The sequence below is a fragment of the Salvia hispanica genome, chromosome 5 (genome assembly GCF_029641045.1).
Source record: "Salvia hispanica isolate PSC_SH4W2 chromosome 5, Shi_PSC_v1, whole genome shotgun sequence".
Classification (NCBI taxonomy): Eukaryota; Viridiplantae; Streptophyta; class Magnoliopsida; order Lamiales; family Lamiaceae; genus Salvia; species Salvia hispanica.
The window spans coordinates 40,979,609-40,993,542 of record NC_142696.1 but is presented as its reverse complement, the minus strand read 5'-3'; the positions used below and the strand labels follow the sequence as shown (position 1 = coordinate 40,993,542).

Here is a 13,934-nt window from a genome sequence, read left to right as displayed (position 1 = left end):
CTGTAGTTGGGCCACCAATAGGTAAGAGCATCCAATACATGTGGACATATTTTGTTGGACAATTTTTTTTTTTTTTCCATAGTCACTTTTTATTTATCCGCGGCCACAAAAAAAGTTTCCCCAGCAATAGTGGACACTTTTATTAGCTACATTTCACTTTATTTTTATTCTTTGTATATTTTAATTCAATTAGACTTAAAATTATCGGACTAAAAATAATTAGAAAACGAGATAATAATAAATTAAAAAGTGCGATGAGACCAAATATTCGTTGTATTAATGGATACCGGAAAATTATACAACGAACATTTTATAAAAAAAAACATATAAAAACAAATAAAAACGCCGCCACCATCTACTCGGTGGCGGAGTCGGAATCCTCTACCTCTTCTTCGTCGCCCACTCCCCCCGGCGCCGCCGCCCCTGCCCCCGCCGCCCCCGGCGCACCCGGCGCCGCTAGACCAGTCAGCCTCAGATCCTCTCTGATCCTACACATGAGCTCATAGTATATCGCCTTGGTGATCGGGTCGGTGGCCGACTCGTAGAAACGGCAGTTCTCTTGCAGTTGTTTCATCAACTGCACATTCAGGTTCCTGTTCAAGACCACATGGGCCCCATGGTCCACAGACTGAGCTCCAGAAGGCGCCTGCGCGCTGCGCGATCCAGACGCGGGCGCCGAGTAGCGGGAGGAACTTGCAGACATTCGGGCGCTACGGATACTGGCCTTCTGCCCCGGAGGGCGTGAGCGCCTAGTGTGTGTATCAGAGGGCTCCTCCGTTTGGGCGTCATTGAGGTCGATTGATTGTCCGCCGCTGCTGCTGCTGTAGTTCCCGGCTCTGTTGCGTCTATTGCGCTTCGCCCCGTGACCTTCAGTCTCCTCTGCACAGATGGACTTGAATTTCGGGCAGTTCTCGAGAACGAGAAACTCCTCCCAGTGGGTGAACTTAGGCTTCCATAGCGCGTTGTATTGGGACACAGACAGAGCCTTCACGTCGGCTTCGTTGCAGCCACTCTCAGCGATGAGAAGGTTGTTGTCGTAGATGCCCGCGAACTTCCTGGTGGGTGTCAGAATCCTCCCAAACTTTTTCCGGATCTGTTCCGCGTCACGCGGTTTGGCGCCTCTCGGCTTGAACTCATTATAGGTCAACAAAACGCGCTTCCAAAAGCCCATCTCGGTCTGATCGGTGCCAACACAGGGGTCTGATGTGACGGCATCCCATGCCCTCGCCACAGCAATCGACTCGTCTTTGGTGTAGTGCCCGCCCCGACTTGCTACCGCCGACTCGCTACCGCCACTGCCGCTGCCATCCCCGTCGCCGTCGCTGTCGGCCCTCCCCCAACCGTCGCCGCCGCCGCCTCTCCCCCACCGCCGTTGCCGCCACCTTTCCCACCACCGCCGTCGCCGCCGCCTCTCCCACCACCGCCGTCGCCGGAACATCTCGTCGGCGGGGTCTCCGGTAGGCCCGGACTCATCAGCCCCATCATCTGCTCCAGTGTGAACCTATCGAAATCAGACAAAGGAGTCTGGGTGCGCTGGAAAGAGTGAGAGGGGGTATCCGGACGCGGATGGTTGGGCGAGTTCATAGTGGGTCGATAATCTCCGAATGCCGAACGACCCAAATTCCTCTAATGAAATGACTGACCCCGATATTGGGTTTGTTGCCACGACGGGGATGTCGGTGACCACGACTGGAATGGAGGGGGACTGGGACTCGATACCCACAGCTGAGATGGTTGGGAAGAAGGATAGTATCCGTATCCCGATTCTTCCGTGCCAGGTGAATCTTCGTCTCTCCCGTGCATTTGGTATAAAATTTTGAAGAGTGAAATTGGAGGTGGAGTGAAAAACAAATTGGTGGGGTATTTAAATAAGACAAAAAATTAATTACAAATTCGAAATAAAAAAAAAATGCAAAAGCGGCGGCCGTCGCGCTTCTCTCTCCTCCGGCCCGTCCACGCCGCATTCGGGGCGAATGCCCGTCCGCCTCCGGGGCGGACGCCTCCTCCGCAGTAGGCCGCCGCGGCTAAGCCGCGATGGGGGCGGCCGGCGCGCCGCCCCTATAGTGGATGCTCTAATGTTAGTTAATCTCATAAAATTGAAAAAATTATTGAAATAAAAGAAATAAGATACTCCTATTACAGAAAATTATTGAAAAAATAACACAAAAATTATCTACTCAATTGTTCATAATATTAAGAAACAGTGATTTGAAATATTGTTATTAGAAAATGTGATACCAAATAATGTGACTTTTGTTCACAAACGGGATGGAAGAACTGTCTAAGTAGTGAGATAGAATGAAAGACGATTAAAAAAAATGTGTCTTTTTAATTAAACAATGAGTCCTTTATATAGCAAAAGATATTCTAAATTTATGGAAAATAAAAGTTTAAGGAAATAAGCTAGAAAGGAAATAAAGTGAAAGGAAATAAACTAAGGTAATATACACTAATTGGTTAAAGGAAAAATTACAAAGTAATTAATATTAGTGAAAATCTTTATATTTACTTATTCCAATTAAATAATAAACCCAATAAATACGAAAATAAATTAAACTTTAGCAAATCTTAATTCATAGAAGAAAATAAAAATCAAGTTAATTACTTATGCTAATGGATTCCAATTTATTAGAGTATTTAAAAATTCTTAAAATATAAAATTTCTAATTTGAGTATCAAAAAGTTGTTGATAAATAAAAATTTACTAGTAGATGATACTGGAATAAAATAATACGTGTCTATATATTGAAATAAATCTACCATTAACGAAAATCTAACATAAAGTAGTGAAAATAACGCATGTACATACTTTTGCCTATAAAATATTGAGTAAGGGCTAAAATTGGTCCTGAACATATGACCATTTTATGTTTTTGGTCCTAAACATTATTTTTTGGATTTTGTGGTTCTGAACATATGGAAATTTGATCATTTTAGTCCTCCGTCAACATTTCCGTTAAAAACTAACAGTCAATGGGTTTAATCCCGATTTTGACCAAATTAAACTTTCAATTCTGATTTTTTACTCCCTAATTAATTCCCTAATTATTTTTGCACTTCAATTCCACTCTTCTCATCTTTCATCTTCCTCCTTCATCTTCTTTAAGAAATTTTGGTCCTCGCAAGTTTTTCCGCGAGCTTCACAACCTCCGCCGCCCGCCTCTCTCTCTGCTTCTCTGGCAAATTTGCGTCGCCACGACCACCGCCTGCCCCGTCGTTCCCGCTCCTTCCGCCCTGCTTCACCACAACAGACCAGGTTGTGGTGTGCTCCGGCATTTCAAGATTTGATTTGGTTCAACCGTCTTCATTCCCAATTGTTTTGCTTAAAATAGGAGTAAAATGATCCTTTGTTATTGGAGCAAATAAAAGAAGCAATTACTTTATTTCATCTCACAATCCTCATTCCCCAGACCAAAACACAGACCCCCACTCTCACTCTTACTTCCATTTTCCTCAACCAGATGAAAGGAGCAAGACCAGGAAGAAAGAGAAAAGCACCAGGCCAAGAAACCCAGGTTCGACAAAAAGCTACACTACTTTATTTTATTATTTTATTTTCAGTGGGAAATAATGTACTCCCTCCGTCCCGGAGTATTAGACTCGCTTCTTTTGGGCACATGATTTAAGAGCACTCCCAATGGGCTCGGCGTTAAACTCGGCGATTTTTCGCCGAAAATCGCCGAGTTTTCGCCGGCCAATGGGACGATTTCGGCGAATTCTCGGCGTTATTCCTCCCGAATTAACGCCAACCGGCGATCCATCGCCGAAACATCGCCGAATCATCGCCGCCCACTGTGGGCGCGATTCGGCGATGTTCGGCGATAATTTTTTTTTTTTTTTTTAAAACGGCTATATCTATAATTCCACCACTATAAATACTTCCTCTTCCTCCTCCATTCATCACACACAATTCTCTCAATTTTTCAATCTCTTATCTCAATCTTCAATCTTCAAAATTATGAGCTCTAGTAGGAAAAATTCTCGAAAAAGTAAGGGTAAGGGCAAAGAGTCGAGTTCGCAAATTCCCAACACTGATGAAGCAAATGAGCAGTGGATGAGCTCGTTGTTGTCGATGGGTTCTCCTCCCAGCCAATATCCATATGCGGGTCCGTCCCCATTGCAGACTCCTACGCCACGCAGACTTTCTCCGTACTTCCAGTCTGCCCTCAGCATGCCCTCTCCAGCCGACGATGTGTATCGCCCCCAGATAGTCACATCGTTGTTCGACACCCCTGGATCAACCCCAGGCGACGAAGAATCTCAGGCCGCGACGTACACAACGGATCCGACACTCAGCACGGACGACTACGAGGTGGAAGAAACGCCCGCCGAGCCGCCTTCCAGGAGCGGGAAGGGGAAGGCGCCGGCGTCGACGGCTGCGACTGATACGGCTTCTGATGAGAAGCCGAAGCGGACAAGGACTACTTACACTCTCGAAGAGTCCGAGCTGATAGCCAACTGCTGGGCGGACACGACGCAAGACCCGTTGCGCAGCAACTACCGGACTGAGATCATGTTCTGGGCGCAGGTTACGGAGAAGTACACGACCAACAAGACTGCCTCGATGAAGGACCATGGCAGTGAGGCGATCCGCCGGCATTGGGAGCGCCTCATGAGGGACTGCGCCCATTTCAACGGTATATATTCTAACTTGATGACGAACATGACGAGTGGCCAGAACGAGCACATGGTCCGAGATGAGGCCATCCGGATGTATAGTGGCCAGTTCTTGTCGAAGGGCTTCAAGTATTGGAAAATCTATGATAGGCTGAAGGATCTCCCCAAATTCCGGACGGAGATGCACAGCGCGCTGCACGGGAAATCGGTGCGCTCGCGACTTAGCGGTGCGGAGAGTGAGGGCAGCGCGATCCCCATCGACTTGTCTGAGGATGGTCCGCACGAGCGCCCTGTGGGAGCGAAGAAGGCGAAGGGGAGGCGGAAGGGGAAGGGCACATCGTCAGATGCCCAGTCGGAATCCCCGTTCTTACAACAAGCCACGTTCTCTTCCAATGCCGCCACTCTGGCGCAGTTGTACACGCTGTACTTCACCGGCGGCGGAACCCCAGAAGAGAAGCAGTCCCTCTGGTCGACCATCCAAAATATGAAGATCAAGATGGACCTCTCGCCGGACGCTCCTCCCTCTTAGTTTTTTAAATCCTTGTTTTTTATGGTTTTTTATTTGTAGTTTTTTTTTTTCTCGTTGTATTATATTTTCCAATGATTAATACAACGACGAATTGTTCATTTATAAATCTATTTATTAAACACATTTGTAGGGAAAATTAAATAATATTAAAAATGATGATGTAAAAATGAAATGTTGAGTTAGGGAGAAATAAGGGAGAAACCATTGGAGCAGTTGGCTAAAAGTTGGCTAAAAACTGGGGATAAATTTTGGTGCTGATGTGGCAGGAGTTAGGGAGAAATAAGGGAGTTTTTAGGGAGAGCATTGGGAGTGCTCTAAGGAATTGATATTTATATAGTTAAAGTGGAGAGAGTAAAGTATGAGAGAGGGAAAAAGTAGGGGAGAGAAGAGAGAAAAAAGTAGGTGGAGAATAAAATAAGATAGATGCTTTTTGCTAAAAAAGGAAATGAGTCTAATATGTTGGGACATCCCAAAAAGGAAAGTTGGTCTAATACCTTGGGACGGAGGGAGTATGAAATTTCTAAAAGAATAGGAAGGAAGATGAAAGATGAAATTGAATTGAAAAAATAATTAGGGAATTAATTAGGGAGTAAAAAATCAGAATTAAAAATTTAATTTGGTCAAAATTGGAATTAAATCCGTTGACCGTTAGTTTTTAACGGAAATGTTGACGGAGGACCAAAATGATCAAATTTTCATATGTTGAGGACCACAAAATCCAAAAGATAATGTTTAGGACAAAAAACGTAAAATGATCATATATTCAGGACCAATTTTGGCTTTTACTCTAAAATATTTAACCTTTCATTTATTATGCAGTATCTTACTTATTTCATTGGTTCCGATCAACAATATTAGCTTTCGGTGTGCAAGATTGTATTCCGAAACTAAATATGTAATGTATTTAGCTCATAAGATAACTCAATTCTAGATGGATAATTATAAAATAATTAACTATAGCTAATCTTTTATGACTAAGAATAATCTCATAATTCAATCTTAAATTATATTTTATTATATTTTAATCTAGAAAACCAAACACCATCTAAGAGGTTCAATATTATTTTTTATAAATTTCGCTATAAAATATTATGTTGTGAATAAAAACATGTTTATTTGGGAGCACATAGCCAAGATATCGTTCAATGTTTAAAAGTAAATACAGTAATTTTCTTTTCCAATTAAAAAATGACTCACCTTAACAACTAACAACAACTAAAAAAAGTTAGTTTACCTATGTATTTTACCGCTCTGCCCGGATCGCCGCCATAATATTTCCCAGTATCGGTTCCGCCTCCTGCAACCTTTATGTTGGGCCAAAATCCCAAAGTGAAATGTTTCCTCATTTTTAGGCCTTACCTTGATTTCTGATTTGTCGGCGATTTTATTAATTCTAGGAGCTCTATTCGTCTTCAGGTACTCGTATTTGAACAATCGAGCTATTGTCTTTTTGGTACTTCTCTCTATTCTGCGATTCTCTGTTTTTGAATTCATTTCACGCATTCATATTGGTTCTACTGTTTTTTATGATCAATTTGTTCCCACCATCTCAAATAGGGAGTAGTACTAGCTTATTTGTTCTTTTCATTATGAAATTGCTTGGATTATTCATTCCCATTTATAATACTCCCAAATCCCTATCTAAGTATGAAAATTTTGAACTGAATCTTTACTAAAGCAGCTTTCATAATTTTACCTAATGAGTTCCAATCTATATATTTGGTTCACAAATTTGCCTATTTGGTTCATTAAACTGATAAAATTGATCATATTAAAAAAAAACAACAGATAATGCATCAAACTTGATCATGTATCAAACACTTCATATATCTGATAGCATTTACGCAAATGTCTTGATGAATTCTCAGTTTTAGCTTAGATGAGCTTCGAACAAATGGTCTCAAGCTAGATGTTTTTATTGCATGATTTAGCTTTACATTCTGGGCAGCAAACAAAGCATGCAGCCGATTCACAGCTGCCGTGTTCATGCCAACATGATACCTACATTGACTTTTTTTATTCCTTCTCTAGTTGCCGTTTACAGACATATGCTACATTGCCTGTGTTATACTAGTATATTACATCAGCAGGTTATAAATGGACCACTTTAATTTTCAGATTCTTAGATTTAGTTAGAAATATAAATAGAAGTCTTTACAAGTCAGTTTGTGTTACTTGTTCTGAATATTCATTCAAGAGAAAGAAATTAATAAGCTTCTTTCCACTTGTTTTCTGGTTGTTCTTGTGAAAGGCCTTGACCATGCCAGCTGCAATTAATCACACACACGAATAAATTATAGTGATATGATGAAATAAGCAATGAAAGAGTAAGAATGGGAAATAATGAAGAACCATGAATATGAAAATCCTATATATACAGCTCTTCTTGATATTGGGTAGAGAATTAGCCAGAAACCTGTAAAAATCCTCGCCCTGCCACTATTGCAGGAACTCGAGCCTGCAGCTCAAGCCGAAGGTGTGGCCCTGTGCAACCAACACACACCTCTCGCCCAATGAGAGGGCGAGTATGGAACACACGCGATGCGCGTGACTTGTTTTAAATTTTAGGCATTTTCAATTTTTAGAACTGAAATTCGAAATTTTACACTCCATATATCTAATTTTTGTTTAAATATATCAGCAGTTACATTTTATTTTATTTTTTTTCGAAATAGTCTTTGCAACTGTTATAGTGTTATTTTCAAATTAAAATTGAATTTAGACAGTTGATAGGGTAAAACTATAATTCAAGAAGTTTCTTTAACTTGAGTGATCTCAATTGTAGTTAGCTCTATAATACTTGTTCATCAAGATCCAAGTCACCATATATTTAAAACAGCTGTGCTTTAAAGTGTCTACAGAGCAGGAAAGGAATGATGGACCTAATACTTTGAGCATATACTTTGCTCTAATTTGAAGTTTGTAGGATTTTTTTTTAATTAAAATGACCATAATGTCTTGATCCTTTTCACATTTATATTTTGTTTGATTCATTACCTCAATTTTAGTACAAACGATATTCGTTAATTTCCTTGATTGATGCATTACTTGGTGAACTCTATCGAACCAGTGGGGTCGGTGAGCTAGCCTACAAAGACGTTTGATTTCTGGAAACATACAGCATAAGTGTTTCTCATCTCCTCTAACACACACACACACACACACAGAGAGAGAGAGAGAGAGAGATGCAGGAGGAGAGTATTGCTCACTTTGTTCATGAGCATCCTCTGACGCTTATTCAAAGTGATAACAACGATTTTTGCTATGGGTGTGGTAGATATTTCTTTGAAGAGGCAGCCTACGGATGCACCAAATGCGGTAATAAGAAATACTTGCACACCGACTGTGCAGAAAGGCCGACTAAGATTACACATTCTAGGCACCCACAACACACACTCGTCCTCAAATTAGCTGACACTTCAAGGAAGTGTGCAGCGTGTCAATATGATGTAGGGAATATTGGTTACTTTTGTACTAGTTCAGGTTGTGAGTTCCGAATCCACATTCAGTGTGAACTCGCTGCTGGTGTGAAGCACGTGGCCGATGAGCAGATATGCATACAGCACCCCAGCCACCCTCAACACCAACTCATTCTCATGAAGAAGCGCCATTCTTTCAACTGCGATGCCTGTGGCACCATGGAGACGGGAAGATCCTACGAATGCCTCGCTTGCCAGTATTGGATACACGAGGACTGCGCCGCCTTGCCCCTCACTGCGGACTACAACCACCACCACCACCCTCTCTCTCTCGCTTTCTATCTCCCAATACAGTATACCCATTTTTTCTACTCATGCGATATATGCACCAAAGATCTGTTGGTCAACCGTTGGGTGTATCATTGCCAAATTTGCAGATACATTGTTCACATCAAGTGTGCCACCAATCCCCCCACTCCTACTGAATCGTAAGATATCATTTTGAGTTTTATGTCTCATGTTATAATTACCAAATTGGACTATTGATGATTTAATGCTATTTTCTTGCACTGCAACAGTCATGATGCAAACGATCAAGTGGTTGCCTCGTTTCCAGTTTGCGACGTGCATGAAGATCTAATCAAGCCGTTTGTTACCAGAGAAAGAGGACAAATGGTAGTCGTCCCAGCTCCTGATGGCCAAAAATACTCATTTCCTTTCCATCCTCATCCGTTGAGCTTAGTCTCATCATCCATTTCAGAAATCGATGATGACGACGGCGGCGACGATGAAGAAGATGATGATGATCATGATGATGAAGACGGTGATGTTGAATTAGCATGTGATGCCTGCACTATGCCTATATTTCCATACAAGAAACATCAATCATCTTCATCTTCGTCTTCGTATAGGTACATGAGGTGTGGAGAATGCAAATACTTTCTCCACTTGGCGTGCTTCAACTTACCGCCAGAGCTCCCCTCTCATCCGTTTCACAAACCTCATCATAACCTAATCCTTGAAGCTTGTCCCAAACTCAACTTCTGGGAAACATGCAGCGTGTGTGACTACTTATCAAATGGACTGCTCTATACTTGTAGAAAATGCAACTTCAAAGTGGATGTCAAGTGCGCTTCACTGCCTACAGCCATCAAACACGAGGCGCATCCAAACCACCATCTTTATCTCAAGTATTTGCCCACCAGAGGAGATGGCCGGCAAGGCGTCTGTCGCGGTTGTGTGTGCACGGTATGGTTTGGTTTACTGTACAAATGCGGCAGCTGCAATTTCACTCTGTGCTCCAGATGTATAATGCTGCCGCGGGTGAACAAGCACAGGTGGGAGAAGCACCCATTGCCGCTGACGTATGAAGGGAGATTCAACCATCCAGGCGACTTCTATTGCGACGGCTGTGAAGTAGAAATGAATCCAAGGGAGTGGATGTACCAATGCGGCCGCTGTGATACCTCCTTCCATGCCTACTGCTTTCCTGAGGCATCTGGTTATTTTCGAAATCTCAAGTTTGGGCAGCAGTACAACGTCAGGGGTGATGTTCACCCTCATCCTCTCACCTTTAAAATTGTCACCACTATACTGCGCTGCGACGTCTGTCGTTTCACAGTTCAAGGGCCTGATGGTGCAGATCCGGCTGGATTCCATTGCTCCTCGTGCAACTTCTTCATGTGTATGGACCGCTGCGTTAGTTGGCGCCTACCTCAAATTCTCCCCGTTGAATAACAACTTCTCTAACTTGTGTGTGTGTTTGTTAGCTTCAACAATTAACTTGTGGATTTGGCCATTTACTATCTTGAATTTGAATTGTCGTGTGATGGTTTGAGTTTCTGTTATTTGTTGAATTTTTTATACCTAATAAATTACCATATGCACTTGTATTTGGGCTTCCGTTAAACAGATTATACTCAATATATATGGTGGGCTGCGTCTGCTTGATCCAACTTTAACTTTGTTTGCTTTGATTTTACTGATTATACTCAATATATATTGGTGGGCTGCGTCTGCTTGATCCAACTTTAACTTTGTTTGCTTTGATTTTACTTCATTCTCTTTAACGACAATTTTATCTTATTCTTTCTCAAATAAACTCTTAAATAGAACAAATCAACTTATTGAATTGGTTGATGCATGCATATAAATATTCGCTAACCATCTTTGTAGAGAGCCAATATTCGTTTGAAAAGGAATAATTCGACTTTAATGTGGGGTTTATAAGTGAGTGTTGTCCCAAATCAGCCTTAAAACAAAAGTCAAGAATCCCATTCTATTAAAAGATTATCAATTTAGGAAATTGGAGAATTTGTTTACAACTTTGCTTCTCATATTTCACGTGCATGAATCACTCTTCAATTAGTATTATGTATGGTTTTCATTAATACTCATTGTATTGCTCATAACCTTAAAGGCCTGTTTGGTTGCGATACCAAAAATAAAGTTCATCACGGAATCATCAATCAAATACTAGTAGTACTAATATTTGCAACTCATATCTTGTCTTTAGATAACAAATGATTCAATGCATCATCATTCTCAAGTTATTCACCAAACATAATATTGCTAAAAAAGACGAAAAACATGAAATCATTTGTTCACTACCAACTCGAGACTCGGGAGTAAATTTTTACTAACAAATTATGATTTGAGTCTTAGGGGATTTTTTTACACTATAGTAGTAGAATTTTTCCTTTTACCTATTGATATTGGATTTGCATTGATTAAGTTGAATTTTTACGTTAGAACTAACAAAATCAGTAAATTGTACTCCCTTCATTCATGAGTAAATGTCTCTCATATTTGACCGGCACGAGTTACAAGAAATTATTTGACTTTATGTAGTAAAGTGGGTAGAAAAGTTAGTGGCATGTAGGAACTACTTTTATATATTGGTTTTATAATAAAATGTGAGTGAAATGAGTTAGTGGAATGTAGGGTCCACTTACCAAATGTAGTAAAAGTGAAATGAAACATTTATCAGCGGACAAACGAAAAAGAAAAAATGAGACATTTAATGACGGAGAGATGGAACAACTTATACTTCCACAACTCAGAGTGTCACGTCATAAATTTTTTATGATGACCATGCCATTTTTAATTTAACATATATATGAAATTAATCAATATTTTGTTAAATTTCCATAAAATTACATTTAATTTAATATAAAGTTAATGATTATATGAGCTACATGTTCTTAAGGAATAATACATAATCATAGGAACATTTAAGTGATATCAACCTGTCTACAATCATCCATAGCTTCTTTGTATACTCTTTAGGGTAAAATCACAGTTTGTTTAACAAAGAGGTAGAACTATCAATTTCAAAAGCTCAAAACATGTAGGTAAGTCAAATCTGTATAACAGTATGTCACAGTCACAAAAAAAATTATATACTCCATAAGCATGAACCTTTTTAAATATGGTCAGAAAATATCATTCATAAGATCTTGAAATGTGAGAAGGATATTTGTTAATCCAAATGGCATCATAATGAATTCATAATGCCCCTTCTTTACACCAATATTAGTATAGTAGTCCATGTTTTTAAACATTGAACTTTAAACATTTTTTCAAACAAATAAATACATTCTTAGCGTCTCTAAAGAGACTCTCCCACTTATTCCAAATCTATTTAGCATTATCAATTTCTCCAACTTTTCTTAAAACTTATCACTTATATTCAAGATAATTATCGAACAAGCAAGCTCATTCATTTGAGCCTTTTTAAGTTCCAAAGTAGGGTCAACATATGTTCCGTCTATAGCTTTCAAACATGGGTACCTCTAGCGTTTGACTTTCCATACGTAGGGAGCAATTTTGTAGTCCATTCTTTAATAAAATGAATAATGATAAATTAATGATCTTATTTATTATTCATTTTTTTTTATGTTATTATCTCTTTTCTCGTAAACATGATAATTTGTTGAAATATGAGAAATTTAGAGGAATTATGTTAGTTCGAAGGAAATTATTTAGAGGGCAAAAAATGGGTTTGTTGATCGTGTATATGAAATAAAGATTTGGTGATTAGGCTTAATAAGAAACTTTTTATTTCAGTAGTAGAAATTAAGGTGAAGTGCATGCTCATTTCTTCCAACATTTCTACATAAAAACTCTTACAACAAGATCGACCTATGTACACAACAAACAGCATTGAACATATAATTCTATTCTATTTGACCTATTTGTTTCAATTCCAATTGGAAAATGTAACAGAAAATCCCTATTCATACCAGTTCTGACATATGATTAGATAATACAATTTCAGGCAACCTCAAATTCAAAGCATCTAGCATAAATATGTTCGACTCATATGCGCCACTAATCCTAAAACCTAATGCATGGGCCATAAGCATAATACTTCCAGCTGCAATTTGGGCAGATAAAGGAGAGAAGATTCTAGGATGGCCTGCACAAGCAAATGCAAGAATATGGAAAATTCCATATCTTGCTTCAGGCATATCTTCCTTTATTGATAAGTCAATCTTGTAAAGTTACTTATGTCTTTCACTAAGGTCCTACCAAAACTGAAAAGGAAGCCTAGTTAAACTTCATTATCAATTCACTAGCTTAAACAAAAGGGATAGATATACATATGACTCCAGCCATTACACTCATCTTGACAAAATATTTTTTAATTTTATGGGATGGTGTGAGAAAGGTGATTTTAAAGCTCTTGACCAATAAATTTTGGCTTTTATGTCATAAGCCTCTTTAAAATTTTGATTTAGAAAGCACTAATTAACCACTAGGCCATCTTCGAGGAGACACAAGTTACCTTAATTTGACATAATTACAAAACCTTCTTGCTTACCATTAAAACTCAAAACTTATGTACTCCATTTTGTGATACTGTCATTTAAATTTGGTTTTTGTCTACTTTATTTATTCAATATTTCGAGAAACATCACAAACTCCTTTTTCGGCCCAACTAAAACATCACTTTCTATTTTTTGAGTTCCCACATGATATGAAAATTGTGCTTCACTATATAACACTGTCCATCTACCATATTCATAACTGAGAGAGAGAGAGAGAGAGAGAGACATAAGAAAAATGAAGTCTTTTGCTTGGATATTAATCCTCTTATTATTATGCACATCTAATTTCATAACAACTTTTTCTGATCGAGATCTTGATATGCTAAGGAGCAAAGACTTACTGATTTCGTGGTTGGAGGAGGAGGAATTCCCGTTCCGGAATATGGAAATAACACATGGTGAGAAAGTTCCCATGAGTTGTATGTTTTTCAGTTTAGTTCCAATGGTTATGAATATTGAAATATAGCTTCTACATAGATTCTGGGCATGCAAGAAAGCTCGCGACAGTAGAGGAGATCAGCTCTACCGTTAAGGGGC

The 13,934-nt window shown here is 39.6% G+C and overlaps 1 protein-coding gene across 3 annotated transcripts; it reads left to right on the top strand.

The window, feature by feature from the left end:
• The first annotated feature begins 6,410 nt into the window (after nt 1-6,410).
• On the top strand, nt 6,411-10,520 carry LOC125190949 (uncharacterized). 3 transcript variants are annotated; one of them, XM_048088374.2, is made up of 3 exons: nt 6,411-6,562; nt 7,595-9,053; nt 9,144-10,520. In XM_048088374.2, the coding sequence occupies exons 2-3, from the start codon at nt 8,332-8,334 to the stop codon at nt 10,300-10,302; spliced, it is 1,881 nt and encodes a 626-aa protein (XP_047944331.1). In that variant the 5' UTR covers nt 6,411-6,562; nt 7,595-8,331; the 3' UTR covers nt 10,303-10,520. The 3 variants fall into 3 exon arrangements, with proteins under 3 accessions (XP_047944331.1, XP_047944335.1, XP_088915909.1); XM_048088378.2 differs by having other exon boundaries at nt 6,411-6,599; XM_089059783.1 differs by having other exon boundaries at nt 6,411-9,053.
• Nucleotides 10,521-13,934: the final 3,414 nt, after the last annotated feature.